This window comes from Petromyzon marinus, chromosome 75, assembly GCF_048934315.1.
Source record: "Petromyzon marinus isolate PM22_M1 ecotype Great Lakes invasive population chromosome 75, UKy_Petmar_22M1.pri1.0, whole genome shotgun sequence".
Taxonomy (NCBI): Eukaryota; Metazoa; Chordata; class Hyperoartia; order Petromyzontiformes; family Petromyzontidae; genus Petromyzon; species Petromyzon marinus.
The window spans coordinates 3,469,008-3,485,798 of NC_133741.1; the positions used below are offsets into that span (position 1 = coordinate 3,469,008).

A 16,791-nucleotide genomic window follows, 5' to 3' on the forward strand; every position below is an offset into this window, starting at 1 on the left:
GGGATCGAACCCACGACCTCCTGTATATCAGGCGAGGTAGTCAACATCTCACAGGGTTCGGGATCGAGCCCACAACCTCCTGTATACCAGGCGAGGTAGTCAACATCTCACAGGGTCCAGGATCGAACCCACGACCTCCTGTAGGCCAGGCGAGGTAGTCAACATCTCACAGGGTCCGGGATCGAACCCACGACCTCCTGTAGAGCAGGCGAGGTAGTCAACATCTCACAGGGTCCGGGATCGAACCCACGACCTCCTGTAGAGCAGGCGAGGTAGTCAACATCTCACAGGGTCCGGGATCGAACCCACGACCTACTGTATACCAGGCGAGGTAGTCAACATCTCACAGGGTCCGGGATCGAACCCACGACCTCCTGTACACCAGGCGAGGTAGTCAACATCTCACAGGGTCCGGGATCGAACCCACGACCTCCTGTAGAGCAGGCGAGGTAGTCAACATCTCACAGGGTCCGGGATCGAACCCACGACCTCCTGTAGACCAGGCGAGGTAGTCAACATCTCACAGGGTCCGGGATCGAACCCACGACCTCCTGTACACCAGGCGAGGTAGTCAACATCTCACAGGGTCCGGGATCGAACCCACGACCTCCTGTAGAGCAGGCGAGGTAGTCAACATCTCACAGGGTCCGGGATCGAACCCACGACCTCCTGTAGACCAGGCGAGGTAGTCAACATCTCACAGGGTCCGGGATCGAACCCACGACCTCCTGTAGGCCAGGCGAGGTAGTCAACATCTCACAGGGTCCGGGATCGAACCCACGACCTCCTGTAGACCAGGCGAGGTAGTCAACATCTCTCAGGGTCCGGGATCGAACCCACGACCTCCTGTAGAGCAGGCGAGGTAGACAACATCTCACAGGGTCCGGGATCGAACCCACGACCTCCTGTAGGCCAGGCGAGGTAGTCAACATCTCACAGGGTCCGGGATCGAACCCACGACCTCCTGTAGAGCAGGCGAGGTAGTCAACATCTCACAGGGTCTGGGATCGAACCCACGACCTCCTGTATATCAGGCGAGGTAGTCAACATCTCCTCGCCACCAGCAGTGGAGTCAGCCTCTGCTTGAACCATCGCTGGTGAACTGCCAGATGTTTAAAGGCAAGGACTGGTTTCAACATTCAGCGTCTCATCAGCAGCAGAGGCTCATCAGGTGGTGGTGGTGGTGGTGGTGATGGCGGTGGTGATAGTGGTGGTGGTGGCAGTGGTGGCGGTGATGGCGGTGGTGGCGGTGGTGATAGTGGTGGTGGTGGCAGTGGTGGTGGTGGCAGGGGTGGTGGTGGCAGAGGGGTGGTGATGGTTGTGGCAGTGGTGGTGGTGGCAGGGGTGGTGGTGATGGTGGAGGTGGTAATGGTGGTGGTGATAGTGGTGGTGGTGGCAGTGATGGTGGTGGCAGTGGTGGTGGTGGCAGGGGTGGTGGTGGCAGGGGTGGTGGTGGCAGGGGTGGTGGTGGCAGAGGGGTGGTGATGGTTGTGGCAGTGGTGGTGGTGGCAGGGGTGGTGGTGATGGTGGAGGTGGTGGTGGTGGTGGTGATGGTGGTGGTGGTGGAGGTGGTAGTGGTGGCAGTGGTGGTGGTGATGGTGGTGGTCGTGGAGGTGGTGGCAGTGGTGACGGAGAGTGGCAGTAGGGGGGTGGTAGCGGTGATGGTGGTGGTGATAGTGGTGGCAGTGCTGGATGTGGTAGTGTGGTGGCAGTGGGGACCGTGGTGATGGTGGTGGTGATAGTGGTGGTGGTGATAGTGGTGGTGGTGGTGATAGTGGTGGTAGCGGTGATGGTGGTGGTGATAGTGGTGGTGGTGATAGTGGTGGTAGCGTGATAGTGGTGGTGGTGGTGGTAGCGTGATGGTGGTGGTGATAGTGGTGATGGTGGTGGTGGCGGAAGCGGTGATGGTGGTTAGGGGTGGTTAGCGGTGGGCGTCGTTATGGCCTTGCAAATGAATACAAATCGAGGGAGTGAAGTTAAGGAGCCGTGACCGGCGGCCCGCCCCATCGCCTGTGACCGCTGGCGCCCCGGGGGGGTCCACGTGGACAGTCCACGTGGACTGTTCACGTGGACAGTTCACGTGGACTGTTCACGTGGTGATTCCTCATCTCTAGCACCACCACTGGTGGTGATTCCTCATCTCTAGCACCACTGGTGGTGATTCCTCATCTCTAGTAGCACCACTGGTGGTGATTCCTCATCTCTAACACCACCACTGGTGGTGATTCCTCATCTCTAGCACCACCACTGGTGGTGATTCCTCATCTCTGGCACCACCACTGGTGGTGATTCCTCATCTCTAACACCACCACTGGTGGTGATTCCTCATCTCTAACACCACCACTGGTGGTGATTCCTCATCTCTAGTAGCACCACTGGTGGTGATTCCTCATCTCTAGTAGCACCACCACTGGTGGTGATTCCTCATCTCTAGCACCACCACTAGTGGTGATTCCTCATCTCTAGTAGCACCACTGGTGGTGATTCCTCATCTCTAACACCACCACTGGTGGTGATTCCTCATCTCTAGCACCACCACTGGTGGTGATTCCTCATCTCTAACACCACCACTGGTGGTGATTCCTCATCTCTAGCACCACCACTGGTGGTGATTCCTCATCTCTAGTAACACCACCACTGGTGGTGATTCCTCATCTCTAGCACCACCACTGGTGGTGATTCCTCATCTCTAGCACCACTGGTGGTGATTCCTCATCTCTAACACCACCACTGGTGGTGATTCCTCATGTCTAGTAGCACCACTGGTGGTGATTCCTCATCTCTAGTAGCACCACTGGTGGTGATTCCTCATCTCTAGTAGCACCACTGGTGGTGATTCCTCATCTCTATTAGCACCACTGGTGGTGATTCCTCATCTCTATTAGCACCACTGGTGGTGATTCCTCATCTCTAGCACCACTGGTGGTGATTCCTCATCTCTGGCACCACCACTGGTGGTGATTCCTCATCTCTAACACCACCACTGGTGGTGATTCCTCATCTCTAGCACCACCACTGGTGGTGATTCCTCATCTCTAGCACCACCACTGGTAGTGATTCCTCATCTCTAGCACCACCACTGGTGGTGATTCCTCATCTCTAGTAGCACCACCACTGGTGGTGATTCCTCATCTCTAGTAGCACCACTGGTGGTGATTCCTCATCTCTAGCACCACCACTGGTGGTGATTCCTCATCTCTAGCACCACCACTGGTGGTGATTCCTCATCTCCAGTAGCACCACTGGTGGTGATTCCTCATCTCTAGTAGCACCACTGGTGGTGATTCCTCATCTCTAGCACCACCACTGGTGGTGATTCCTCATCTCTAGTAGCACCACTGGTGGTGATTCCTCATCTCTAGTAGCACCACTGGTGGTGATTCCTCATCTCTATTAGCACCACTGGTGGTGATTCCTCATCTCTAGCACCACCACTGGTGGTGATTCCTCATCTCTGGCACCACCACTGGTGGTGATTCCTCATCTCTAACACCACCACTGGTGGTGATTCCTCATCTCTAACACCACCACTGGTGGTGATTCCTCATCTCTAGTAGCACCACTGGTGGTGATTCCTCATCTCTAGTAACACCACCACTGGTGGTGATTCCTCATCTCTAACACCACCACTGGTGGTGATTCCTCATCTCTAGCACCACCACTGGTGGTGATTCCTCATCTCTGGCACCACCACTGGTGGTGATTCCTCATCTCTAACACCACCACTGGTGGTGATTCCTCATCTCTAGCACCACCACTGGTGGTGATTCCTCATCTCTAGCACCACCACTGGTGGTGATTCCTCATCTCTAGCACCACCACTGGTGGTGATTCCTCATCTCTGGCACCACCACTGGTGGTGATTCCTCATCTCTAACACCACCACTGGTGGTGATTCCTCATCTCTAACACCACCACTGGTGGTGATTCCTCATCTCTAGTAGCACCACTGGTGGTGATTCCTCATCTCTAGTAACACCACCACTGGTGGTGATTCCTCATCTCTAGTAACACCACCACTGGTGGTGATTCCTCTTCTCTGGCACCACCACTGGTGGTGATTCCTCATCTCTAACACCACCACTGGTGGTGATTCCTCATCTCTAGCACCACCACTGGTGGTGATTCCTCATCTCTAGCACCACTGGTGGTGATTCCTCATCTCTAGCACCACTGGTGGTGATTCCTCATCTCTAGTAGCACCACCACTGGTGGTGATTCCTCATCTCTAGTAGCATCACTGGTGGTGATTCCTCATCTCTAGCACCACCACTGGTGGTGATTCCTCATCTCTAGTAACACCACCACTGGTGGTGATTCCTCATCTCTAGTAGCACCACTGGTGGTGATTCCTCATCTCTAACACCACCACTGGTGGTGATTCCTCATCTCTAGTAGCACCACCACTGGTGGTGATTCCTCATCTCTAGCACCACCACTGGTGGTGATTCCTCATCTCTAGTAGCACCACCACTGGTGGTGATTCCTCATCTCTAGTAGCACCACTGGTGGTGATTCCTCATCTCTAGCACCACCACTGGTGGTGATTCCTCATCTCTAGCACCACCACTGGTGGTGATTCCTCATCTCTAGTAACACCACCACTGGTGGTGATTCCTCATCTCTAGTAGCACCACTGGTGGTGATTCCTCATCTCTAACACCACCACTGGTGGTGATTCCTCATCTCTAGTAGCACCACCACTGGTGGTGATTCCTCATCTCTAGCACCACCACTGGTGGTGATTCCTCATCTCTAGTAGCACCACCACTGGTGGTGATTCCTCATCTCTAGCACCACCACTGGTGGTGATTCCTCATCTCTAGTAGCACCACCACTGGTGGTGATTCCTCATCTCTAGCACCACCACTGGTGGTGATTCCTCATCTCTAGTAGCACCACCACTGGTGGTGATTCCTCATCTCTAGCACCACCACTGGTGGTGATTCCTCATCTCTAGTAGCACCACCACTGGTGGTGATTCCTCATCTCTAGCACCACCACTGGTGGTGATTCCTCATCTCTAGCACCACCACTGGTGGTGATTCCTCATCTCTAGTAACACCACCACTGGTGGTGATTCCTCATCTCTAGTAGCACCACTGGTGGTGATTCCTCATCTCTAACACCACCACTGGTGGTGATTCCTCATCTCTAGTAGCACCACCACTGGTGGTGATTCCTCATCTCTAGCACCACCACTGGTGGTGATTCCTCATCTCTAGTAGCACCACCACTGGTGGTGATTCCTCATCTCTAGTAGCACCACTGGTGGTGATTCCTCATCTCTAGCACCACCACTGGTGGTGATTCCTCATCTCTAGCACCACCACTGGTGGTGATTCCTCATCTCTAGTAACACCACCACTGGTGGTGATTCCTCATCTCTAGTAGCACCACTGGTGGTGATTCCTCATCTCTAGCACCACCACTGGTGGTGATTCCTCATCTCTAGTAGCACCACCACTGGTGGTGATTCCTCATCTCTAGCACCACCACTGGTGGTGATTCCTCATCTCTAGTAGCACCACCACTGGTGGTGATTCCTCATCTCTAGCACCACCACTGGTGGTGATTCCTCATCTCTAGTAGCACCACCACTGGTGGTGATTCCTCATCTCTAGCACCACCACTGGTGGTGATTCCTCATCTCTAGCACCACCACTGGTGGTGATTCCTCATCTCTAGTAACACCACCACTGGTGGTGATTCCTCATCTCTAGTAGCACCACTGGTGGTGATTCCTCATCTCTAACACCACCACTGGTGGTGATTCCTCATCTCTAGTAGCACCACCACTGGTGGTGATTCCTCATCTCTAGCACCACCACTGGTGGTGATTCCTCATCTCTAGTAGCACCACCACTGGTGGTGATTCCTCATCTCTAGCACCACCACTGGTGGTGATTCCTCATCTCTAGTAGCACCACCACTGGTGGTGATTCCTCATCTCTAGCACCACCACTGGTGGTGATTCCTCATCTCTAGTAGCACCACCACTGGTGGTGATTCCTCATCTCTAGCACCACCACTGGTGGTGATTCCTCATCTCTAGCACCACCACTGGTGGTGATTCCTCATCTCTAGCACCACCACTGGTGGTGATTCCTCATCTCTAGTAGCACCACCACTGGTGGTGATTCCTCATCTCTAGTAGCACCACTGGTGGTGATTCCTCATCTCTAGCACCACCACTGGTGGTGATTCCTCATCTCTAGTAGCACCACCACTGGTGGTGATTCCTCATCTCTAGCACCACCACTGGTGGTGATTCCTCATCTCTAGCACCACCACTGGTGGTGATTCCTCATCTCTAGTAGCACCACCACTGGTGGTGATTCCTCATCTCTAGCACCACCACTGGTGGTGATTCCTCATCTCTAGTAGCACCACTGGTGGTGATTCCTCATCTCTAGTAGCACCACTGGTGGTGATTCCTCATCTCTAGCACCACCACTGGTGGTGATTCCTCATCTCTAGCACCACCACTGGTGGTGATTCCTCATCTCTAGTAGCAGCACCACTGGTGGTGATTCCTCATCTCTAGTAGCACCACTGGTGGTGATTCCTCATCTCTAGCACCACCACTGGTGGTGATTCCTCATCTCTAGTAGCACCACCACTGGTGGTGATTCCTCATCTCTAGCACCACCACTGGTGGTGATTCCTCATCTCTAGTAGCACCACCACTGGTGGTGATTCCTCATCTCTAGCACCACCACTGGTGGTGATTCCTCATCTCTAGTAGCACCACCACTGGTGGTGATTCCTCATCTCTAGCACCACCACTGGTGGTGATTCCTCATCTCTAGCACCACCACTGGTGGTGATTCCTCATCTCTAGTAACACCACCACTGGTGGTGATTCCTCATCTCTAGTAGCACCACTGGTGGTGATTCCTCATCTCTAACACCACCACTGGTGGTGATTCCTCATCTCTAGTAGCACCACCACTGGTGGTGATTCCTCATCTCTAGCACCACCACTGGTGGTGATTCCTCATCTCTAGTAGCACCACCACTGGTGGTGATTCCTCATCTCTAGCACCACCACTGGTGGTGATTCCTCATCTCTAGTAGCACCACCACTGGTGGTGATTCCTCATCTCTAGTAGCACCACTGGTGGTGATTCCTCATCTCTAGCAACACCACTGGTGGTGATTCCTCATCTCTAGTAGTAGCACCACTGGTGGTGATTCCTCATCTCTAGTAGCACCACTGGTGGTGATTCCTCATCTCTAGTAGCATCACTGGTGGTGATTCCTCATCTCTAGTAGCACCACTGGTGGTGATTCCTCATCTCTAGCACCATCACTGGTGGTGATTCCTCATCTCTAGTAGCACCACCACTGGTGGTGATTCCTCATCTCTAGTAGCACCACTGGTGGTGATTCCTCATCTCTAGTACCACCACTGGTGGTGATTCCTCATCTCTAGTAGCATCACCACTGGTGGTGATTCCTCATCTCTAGTAGCACCACTGGTGGTGATTCCTCATCTCTAGCAGCAGCTTTGAGCCAAATCGGACACCCCTCCTCCCCGCCCCTCTCTCCTTTCACGGCCGCGTTGGTGTGATTTTAAGGGTGGGTGGGTGGGAGATTGGTTGGGTGAGTGGGTGGGTGGGTGGTTGAGTGGGTGGGTGGGTGGTTGGGTGGGTGGGTGGGTGGTTGGGTGGGTGGTAGATTGGGTGGGTGGATGGGAGATTGGGTGGGTGGGTGGGTGGTTGGGTGGGTGGGTGGGTGAGTGGGTGGGTGGGTGGGAGATTGGGTGGGTGGGTGGTTGGGTGGGTGGGTGGTTGGGTGGGTGGGAGATTGGGTGGTTGGGTGGGTGGGAGATTGGGTGGGTGGGTGGGTGAGTGGGTGGGTGAGTGGGTGGGTGAGTATGTGACTGGGTGAGTGACAGGGTGAGTGGGCGAGTGAGTAGGTGGGTGGCTGTCTGGGTGACTGAGTCTCTGCTGTGTCTCTGCTGTGTCTCCCCGCTGTGTCTCCCCGCTGTCTCTGCTGTGTCTCCCCGCTGTCCCTGCCGTGTCCCCGCTGTGTCCCCGCTGTGTCTCCCCGCTGTCCCTGCTGTCTCCCCGCTGTCCCCGCTGTCCCTGCTGTGTCCCCGCTGTGTCTCCCTGCTGTGTCTCTCTGCTGTCCCCGCCGTGTCCCCGCTGTGTCCCCGCTGTCTCTGCTGTGTCTCCCCGCTGTCCCCGCTGTCCCCGCCGTGTCCCCGCTGTGTCTCCCCACTGTGTCTCCCCGCTGTGTCTCCCCGCTGTCCCTGCTGTGTCTCCCCGCTGTGTCTCCCCGCTGTGTCTCTGCTGTGTCTCTGCTGTGTCTCCCCGCTGTCCCCGCTGTCCCCGCCGTGTCCCCGCTGTGTCCCCGCTGTGTCCCCGCTGTCCCCGCCGTGTCCCCGCTGTGTCCCCGCTGTCTCTGCTGTGTCTCCCCGCTGTCTCTGCTGTGTCTCCCCGCTGTCCCCGCTGTCCTTGCCGTGTCCCCGCTGTCCCCGCCGTGTGTCCAGGTGAGCCAGAAGTGCCGTGGGCTGTGGTGGGAGTGTGTGACCAACGCCTTCGATGGCATCCGCACCTGTGACCAGTTCGACTCTATACTGGCAGAGCACCCACGTGAGTACACAACAACAAACACCACAACCACCACAACAACCACCACAACAACCACAACCACCACAACTACAACCACCACAACAACTACAACCACCACAAAAACTACAACCACAACAACAACAACTACAACAACCACAACAAACACCACCACAACAACCACATCAACCACAACAACAACAACCACCACAACAACCACATTCACCACAACATCCACCACAACAACAACCACAACCACCACAACAACAACAACCACCACCACAACAACAACCACAACAGCCACCACCACAACAACCACAACCACCACCACCACAACAACCACAACCATCACAACAACCACCACCACCACCACCACCACACGAACCACCACATAAACCACAACAACCACCACAACCACAACAACCACCACCACAACAACCACCACAACCACAACAACCACCACCACAACAACCACAACCACCACAACAACCACCACAACAACCACCACAACAACCACAATCACCACAACAACCACAACCACAACAACCACAACCACCACAACAACTACAACAACCACCACAACAACAACCACAACAGCCACCACAACAACCACAACAACCACCACCACCACAACAATCACAACCACCACAACAACCACAACCACCACCACCACATGAACCACCACATGAACCACAACAACCACCACCACAACAACCACCACAACCACAATAACAACCACAACCACAACAACCACAACCACCACCACAACAACCACAACCACCACAACAACCACAACAACCACAACCACCACCACCACATGAACCACCAAAACAACCACAACAACCACCACAACAACTACAACAACCACCACCACCACCACCACATGAACCACAACAACCACCACAACAACCACAACCACCACCACAACAACCACAACAACCACAACCACCACAACAACCACAACCACCACAACAACTACAACAACCACAACAACCACCACCACAACCACCACCACAACAACCACCACAACAACCACCACAGCAACAACCACAACAACCACCACAACAACCACCACAACAACCACAACCACCACAACCACCACAACCACCACAACAACCACAGTGAAGATCTTGCTGTCTCCCACACTCACAGTGAAGATCTTGCTGTCTCCCACACTCACAGTGAAGATCTTGCTGTCTCAAACACACAGTGAAGATCTTGCTGTCTCCCACTGTCTCCCACACACACAGTGAAGATATTGCTGTCTCCCACACTCACAGTGACGATCTTGCTGTCTCCCACACACAGTGAAGATCTTGCTGTCTCCCACACACACAGTGAAGATCTTGCTGTCTCCCACACACACAGTGAAGATCTTGCTGTCTCCCACACACAGTGAAGATCTTGCTGTCTCCCACTCTCCCTCACTCACAGTGAAGATCTTGCTGTCTCCCACACACACAGTGAAGATCTTGCTGTCTCCCTCACACACAGTGAAGATCTTGCTGTCTCCCTCACACACAGTGAAGATCTTGCTGTCTCCCACTGTCTCCCACACACACAGTGAAGATCTTGCTGTCTCCCACACTCACATTGAAGATCTTGCTGTCTCCCACACTCACAGTGAAGATCTTGCTGTCTGCCACTGTCTCCCACACTCACAGTGAAGATCTTGCTGTCTCCCTCACACAGAGTGAAGATCTTGCTGTCTCCCACTGTCTCCCACACACACAGTGAAGATCTTGCTGTCTCCCACACTCACAGTGACGATCTTGCTGTCTCCCACACACAGTGAAGATCTTGCTGTCTCCCACACACACAGTGAAGATCTTGCTGTCTCCCACACACACAGTGAAGATCTTGCTGTCTCCCACACACAGTGAAGATCTTGCTGTCTCCCACTCTCCCTCACTCACAGTGAAGATCTTGCTGTCTCCCACACACACAGTGAAGATCTTGCTGTCTCCCTCACACACAGTGAAGATCTTGCTGTCTCCCTCACACACAGTGAAGATCTTGCTGTCTCCCACTGTCTCCCACACACACAGTGAAGATCTTGCTGTCTCCCACACTCACAGTGAAGATCTTGCTGTCTCCCACACTCACAGTGAAGATCTTGCTCTCTGCCACTGTCTCCCACACTCACAGTGAAGATCTTGCTGTCTCCCTCACACACAGTGAAGATCTTGCTGTCTCCCACTGTCTCCCACACACACAGTGAAGATCTTGCTGTCTCCCACACTCACAGTGACGATCTTGCTGTCTCCCACACACAGTGAAGATCTTGCTGTCTCCCACACACACAGTGAAGATATTGCTGTCTCCCACACACACAGTGAAGATCTTGCTGTCTCCCACACACAGTGAAGATCTTGCTGTCTCCCACTCTCCCTCACTCACAGTGAAGATCTTGCTGTCTCCCACACACACAGTGAAGATCTTGCTGTCTCCCTCACACAGTGAAGATCTTGCTGTCTCCCTCACACACAGTGAAGATCTTGCTGTCCCCCTTACACACAGTGAAGATCTTGCTGTCTCTCTCACACACAGTGAAGATCTTGCTGTCTCCCACACACACAGTGAAGATCTTGCTGTCTCCCACTGTCTCCCACACCCACAGTGAAGATCTTGCTGTCTCCCACTCAGTGAAGGTCTTGCTGTCTCCCACACACAGTGAAGATCGTGCTGTCTCCCACACTCACAGTGAAGATCTTGCTGTCTCACACACACACAGTGAAGATCTTGCTGTCTCCCACTGTCTCCCACACCCACAGTGAAGATCTTGCTGTCTCCCACTCAGTGAAGGTCTTGCTGTCTCCCACACACAGTGAAGATCGTGCTGTCTCCCACACTCACAGTGAAGATCTTGCTGTCTCACACACACACACAGTGAAGATCTTGCTGTCTCCCACACACAGTGAAGATCTTTCTGTCTCCCACACACTGAAGATCTTGCTGTCTCCCGCTGTCTCCAACACACAGTGAAGATCTTGCTGTCTCCCACACTCACAGTGAAGATCTTGCTGTCTCCCACTGTCTCCCACACACAGTGAAGATCTTGCCGTCTCCCACACACAGTGAAGATCTTGCTGTCTCCCTCACACACAGTGAAGATCTTGCTGTCTCCCACTGTCTCCCACACACACAGTGAAGATCTTTCTGTCTCCCACACTCACAGTGAAGATCTTGCCGTCTCCCACACACAGTGAAGATCTTGCTGTCTCCCTCACACACAGTGAAGATCTTGCTGTCTCCCACACTCACAGTGAAGATCTTGCTGTCTCCCACACTCACAGTGAAGATCTTGCTGTCTCCCACACACACAATGAAGATCTTGCTGTCTCCCACACACACAGTGAAGATTTTGCTGTCTCCCACACACACAGTGAAGATCTTGCTGTCTCCCACACACAGTGAAGATCTTGCTGTCTCCCACTCTCCCACACACAGAGTGAAGATCTTGCTGTCTCCCACACACACAGTGAAGATCTTGCTGTCTCCCACTGTCTCCCTCACACACAGTGAAGACCTTGCTGTCTCCCTCACACACAGTGAAGTTCTTGCTGTCTCCCACACACACAGTGAAGATATTGCTGTCTCCCACACACACAGTGAAGATCTTGCTGTCTCCCACTGTCTCCCACACACAGTGAAGATCTTGCTGTCTCCCACACACAATGAAGATCTTGCTGTCTCCCACTCTCCCACACACACAGTGAAGATCTTGCTGTCTCCCACACTCACAGTGAAGATCTTGCTGTCTCCCACACACACAGTGAAGATCTTGCTGTCTCCCACACACACAGTGAAGATCTTGCTGTCTCACACACACAGTGAAGATCTTGCTGTCTCCCACACACAGTGAAGATCTTGCTGTCTCCCACACACACAGTGAAGATCTTGCTGTCTCCCACACTCACAGTGAAGATCTTGCTGTCTCCCACACACACAGTGAAGATCTTGCTGTCTCCCACTGTCTCCCTCACACACAGTGAAGACCTTGCTGTCTCCCTCACACACAGTGAAGTTCTTGCTGTCTCCCACACACACAGTGAAGATCTTGCTATCTCCCACACACACAGTGAAGATCTTGCTGTCTCCCACTGTCTCCCACACACAGTGAAGATCTTGCTGTCTCCTACACACAATGAAGATCTTGCTGTCTCCCACTCTCCCACACACACAGTGAAGATCTTGCTGTCTCCCACACTCACAGTGAAGATCTTGCTGTCTCCCACACACACAGTGAAGATCTTGCTGTCTCCCACACACACAGTGAAGATCTTGCTGTCTCACACACACAGTGAAGATCTTGCTGTCTCCCACACACAGTGAAGATCTTGCTGTCTCCCACACACACAGTGAAGATCTTGCTGTCTCCCACTGTCTCCCACACACAGTGAAGTTCTTGCTGTCTCCCACACACACAGTGAAGATCTTGCTGTCTCCCACACACACAGTGAAGATCTTGCTGTCTCCCACTGTCTCCCACACACAGTGAAGATATTGCTGTCTCCCACTCTCCCACACACACAGTGAAGATCTTGCTGTCTCCCACACTCACAGTGAAGATCTTGCTGTCTCCCACACACACAGTGAAGATCTTGCTGTCTCCCACACACACAGTGAAGATCTTGCTGTCTCACACACACACACAGTGAAGATCTTGCTGTCTCCCACACACAGTGAAGATCTTGCTGTCTCCCACACACACAGTGAAGATCTTGCTGTATCCCACTCTCCCACACACACAGTGAAGATCTTGCTGTCTCCCACACTCACAGTGAAGATCTTGCTGTCTCCCACACACACAGTGAAGATCTTGCTGTCTCCCCCACACAGTGAAGATCTTGCTGTCTCACACACACAGTGAAGATCTTGCTGTCTCCCACACACACAGTGAAGATCTTGCTGTCTCCCACTCTCCCACACACACAGTGAAGATCTTGCTGTCTCCCACACTCACAGTGAAGATCTTGCTGTCTCCCACACACACAGTGAAGATCTTGCTGTCTCCCACACACAGTGAAGATCTTGCTGTCTTCCACACACTGAAGATCTTGCTGTCTCCCGCTGTCTCCAACACACAGTGAAGATCTTGCTGTCTCCCACACTCAGTGAAGATCTTGCTGTCTCCCACTGTCTCCCACACACACAGTGAAGATCTTTCTGTCTCCCACTCACAGTGAAGATCTTGCCGTCTCCCACACACAGTGAAGATCTTGCTGTCTCCCTCACACACAGTGAAGATCTTGCTGTCTCCCACACTCACAGTGAAGATCTTGCTGTCTGCCACTGTCTCCCACACTCACAGTGAAGATCTTGCTGTCTCCCTCACACACAGTGAAGATCTTGCTGTCTCCCACTGTCTCCCACACACACAGTGAAGATCTTGCTGTCTCCCACACTCACAGTGACGATCTTGCTGTCTCCCACACTCACAGTGACGATCTTGCTGTCTCCCACACACAGTGAAGATCTTGCTGTCTCCCACACACACAGTGAAGATCTTGCTGTCTCCCACACACACAGTGAAGATCTTGCTGTCTCCCACACACAGTGAAGATCTTGCTGTCTCCCACTCTCCCTCACTCACAGTGAAGATCTTGCTGTCTCCCACACACACAGTGAAGATCTTGCTGTCTCCCTCACACAGTGAAGATCTTGCTGTCTCCCTCACACACAGTGAAGATCTTGCTGTCCCCCTTACACACAGTGAAGATCTTGCTGTCTCTCTCACACACAGTGAAGATCTTGCTGTCTCCCACACTCACAGTGAAGATCTTGCTGTCTCCCACTGTCTCCCACACCCACAGTGAAGATCTTGCTGTCTCCCACTCAGTGAAGGTCTTGCTGTCTCCCACACACAGTGAAGATCGTGCTGTCTCCCACACTCACAGTGAAGATCTTGCTGTCTCACACACACAGTGAAGATCTTTCTGTCTCCCACACACTGAAGATCTTGCTGTCTCCCGCTGTCTCCAACACACAGTGAAGATCTTGCTGTCTCCCACACTCACAGTGAAGATCTTGCTGTCTCCCACTGTCTCCCACACACAGTGAAGATCTTGCCGTCTCCCACACACAGTGAAGATCTTGCTGTCTCCCTCACACACAGTGAAGATCTTGCTGTCTCCCACTGTCTCCCACACACACAGTGAAGATCTTTCTGTCTCCCACACTCACAGTGAAGATCTTGCCGTCTCCCACACACAGTGAAGATCTTGCTGTCTCCCTCACACACAGTGAAGATCTTGCTGTCTCCCACACTCACAGTGAAGATCTTGCTGTCTCCCACACTCACAGTGAAGATCTTGCTGTCTCCCACACTCACAGTGAAGATCTTGCTGTCTCCCACACACACAATGAAGATATTGCTGTCTCCCACACACACAGTGAAGATCTTGCTGTCTCCCACACACAGTGAAGATCTTGCTGTCTCCCACTCTCCCACACACACAGTGAAGATCTTGCTGTCTCCCACACACACAGTGAAGATCTTGCTGTCTCCCACACACACAATGAAGATATTGCTGTCTCCCACACACACAGTGAAGATCTTGCTGTCTCCCACACACAGTGAAGATCTTGCTGTCTCCCACTCTCCCACACACACAGTGAAGATCTTGCTGTCTCCCACACACACAGTGAAGATCTTGCTGTCTCCCACTGTCTCCCTCACACACAGTGAAGACCTTGCTGTCTCCCTCACACACAGTGAAGTTCTTGCTGTCTCCCACACACACAGTGAAGATATTGCTGTCTCCCACACACACAGTGAAGATCTTGCTGTCTCCCACTGTCTCCCACACACAGTGAAGATCTTGCTGTCTCCCACACACAATGAAGATCTTGCTGTCTCCCACTCTCCCACACACACAGTGAAGATCTTGCTGTCTCCCACACTCACAGTGAAGATCTTGCTGTCTCCCACACACACAGTGAAGATCTTGCTGTCTCCCACACACACAGTGAAGATCTTGTTGTCTCACACACACAGTGAAGATCTTGCTGTCTCCCACACACAGTGAAGATCTTGCTGTCTCCCACACACACAGTGAAGATCTTGCTGTCTCCCACACTCACAGTGAAGATCTTGCTGTCTCCCACACACACAGTGAAGATCTTGCTGTCTCCCACTGTCTCCCTCACACACAGTGAAGACCTTGCTGTCTCCCTCACACACAGTGAAGTTCTTGCTGTCTCCCACACACACAGTGAAGATCTTGCTGTCTCCCACACACACAGTGAAGATCTTGCTGTCTCCCACTGTCTCCCACACACAGTGAAGATCTTGCTGTCTCCCACTCTCCCACACACACAGTGAAGATCTTGCTGTCTCCCACACTCACAGTGAAGATCTTGCTGTCTCCCACACTCACAGTGAAGATCTTGCTGTCTCCCACTGTCTCCCACACACAGTGAAGATCTTGCCGTCTCCCACACACAGTGAAGATCTTGCTGTCTCCCTCACACACAGTGAAGATCTTGCTGTCTCCCACTGTCTCCCACACACACAGTGAAGATCTTTCTGTCTCCCACACTCACAGTGAAGATCTTGCCGTCTCCCACACACAGTGAAGATCTTGCTGTCTCCCTCACACACAGTGAAGATCTTGCTGTCTCCCACACTCACAGTGAAGATCTTGCTGTCTCCCACACTCACAGTGAAGATCTTGCTGTCTCCCACACTCACAGTGAAGATCTTGCTGTCTCCCACACACACAATGAAGATATTGCTGTCTCCCACACACACAGTGAAGATCTTGCTGTCTCCCACACACAGTGAAGATCTTGCTGTCTCCCACTCTCCCACACACACAGTGAAGATCTTGCTGTCTCCCACACACACAGTGAAGATCTTGCTGTCTCCCACTCTCCCTCACACACAGTGAAGACCTTGCTGTCTCCCTCACACACAGTGAAGTTCTTGCTGTCTCCCACACACACAGTGAAGATATTGCTGTCTCCCACACACACAGTCAAGATCTTGCTGTCTCCCACTGTCTCCCACACACAGTGAAGATCTTGCTGTCTCCCACACACAATGAAGATCTTGCTGTCTCCCACTCTCCCACACACACAGTGAAGATCTTGCTGTCTCCCACACTCACAGTGAAGATCTTGCTGTCTCCCACACACACAGTGAAGATCTTGCTGTCTCCCACACACACAGTGAAGATCTTGTTGTCTCACACACACAGTGAAGATC

The 16,791-nt window shown here is 52.8% G+C and overlaps 1 protein-coding gene across 1 annotated transcript in view; it reads left to right on the top strand.

Annotated features, from left to right (window-relative positions):
* Positions 1-16,791, top strand: part of LOC142907193 (uncharacterized) — a 94,112-nt gene that overhangs the window by 63,115 nt on the left and 14,206 nt on the right. The window contains exon 3 of the mRNA XM_076056450.1: positions 7,950-8,603. Coding sequence (XP_075912565.1) covers positions 7,950-8,603 — 654 coding nt within the window. The remainder of the gene's footprint in view (positions 1-7,949; positions 8,604-16,791) is intronic.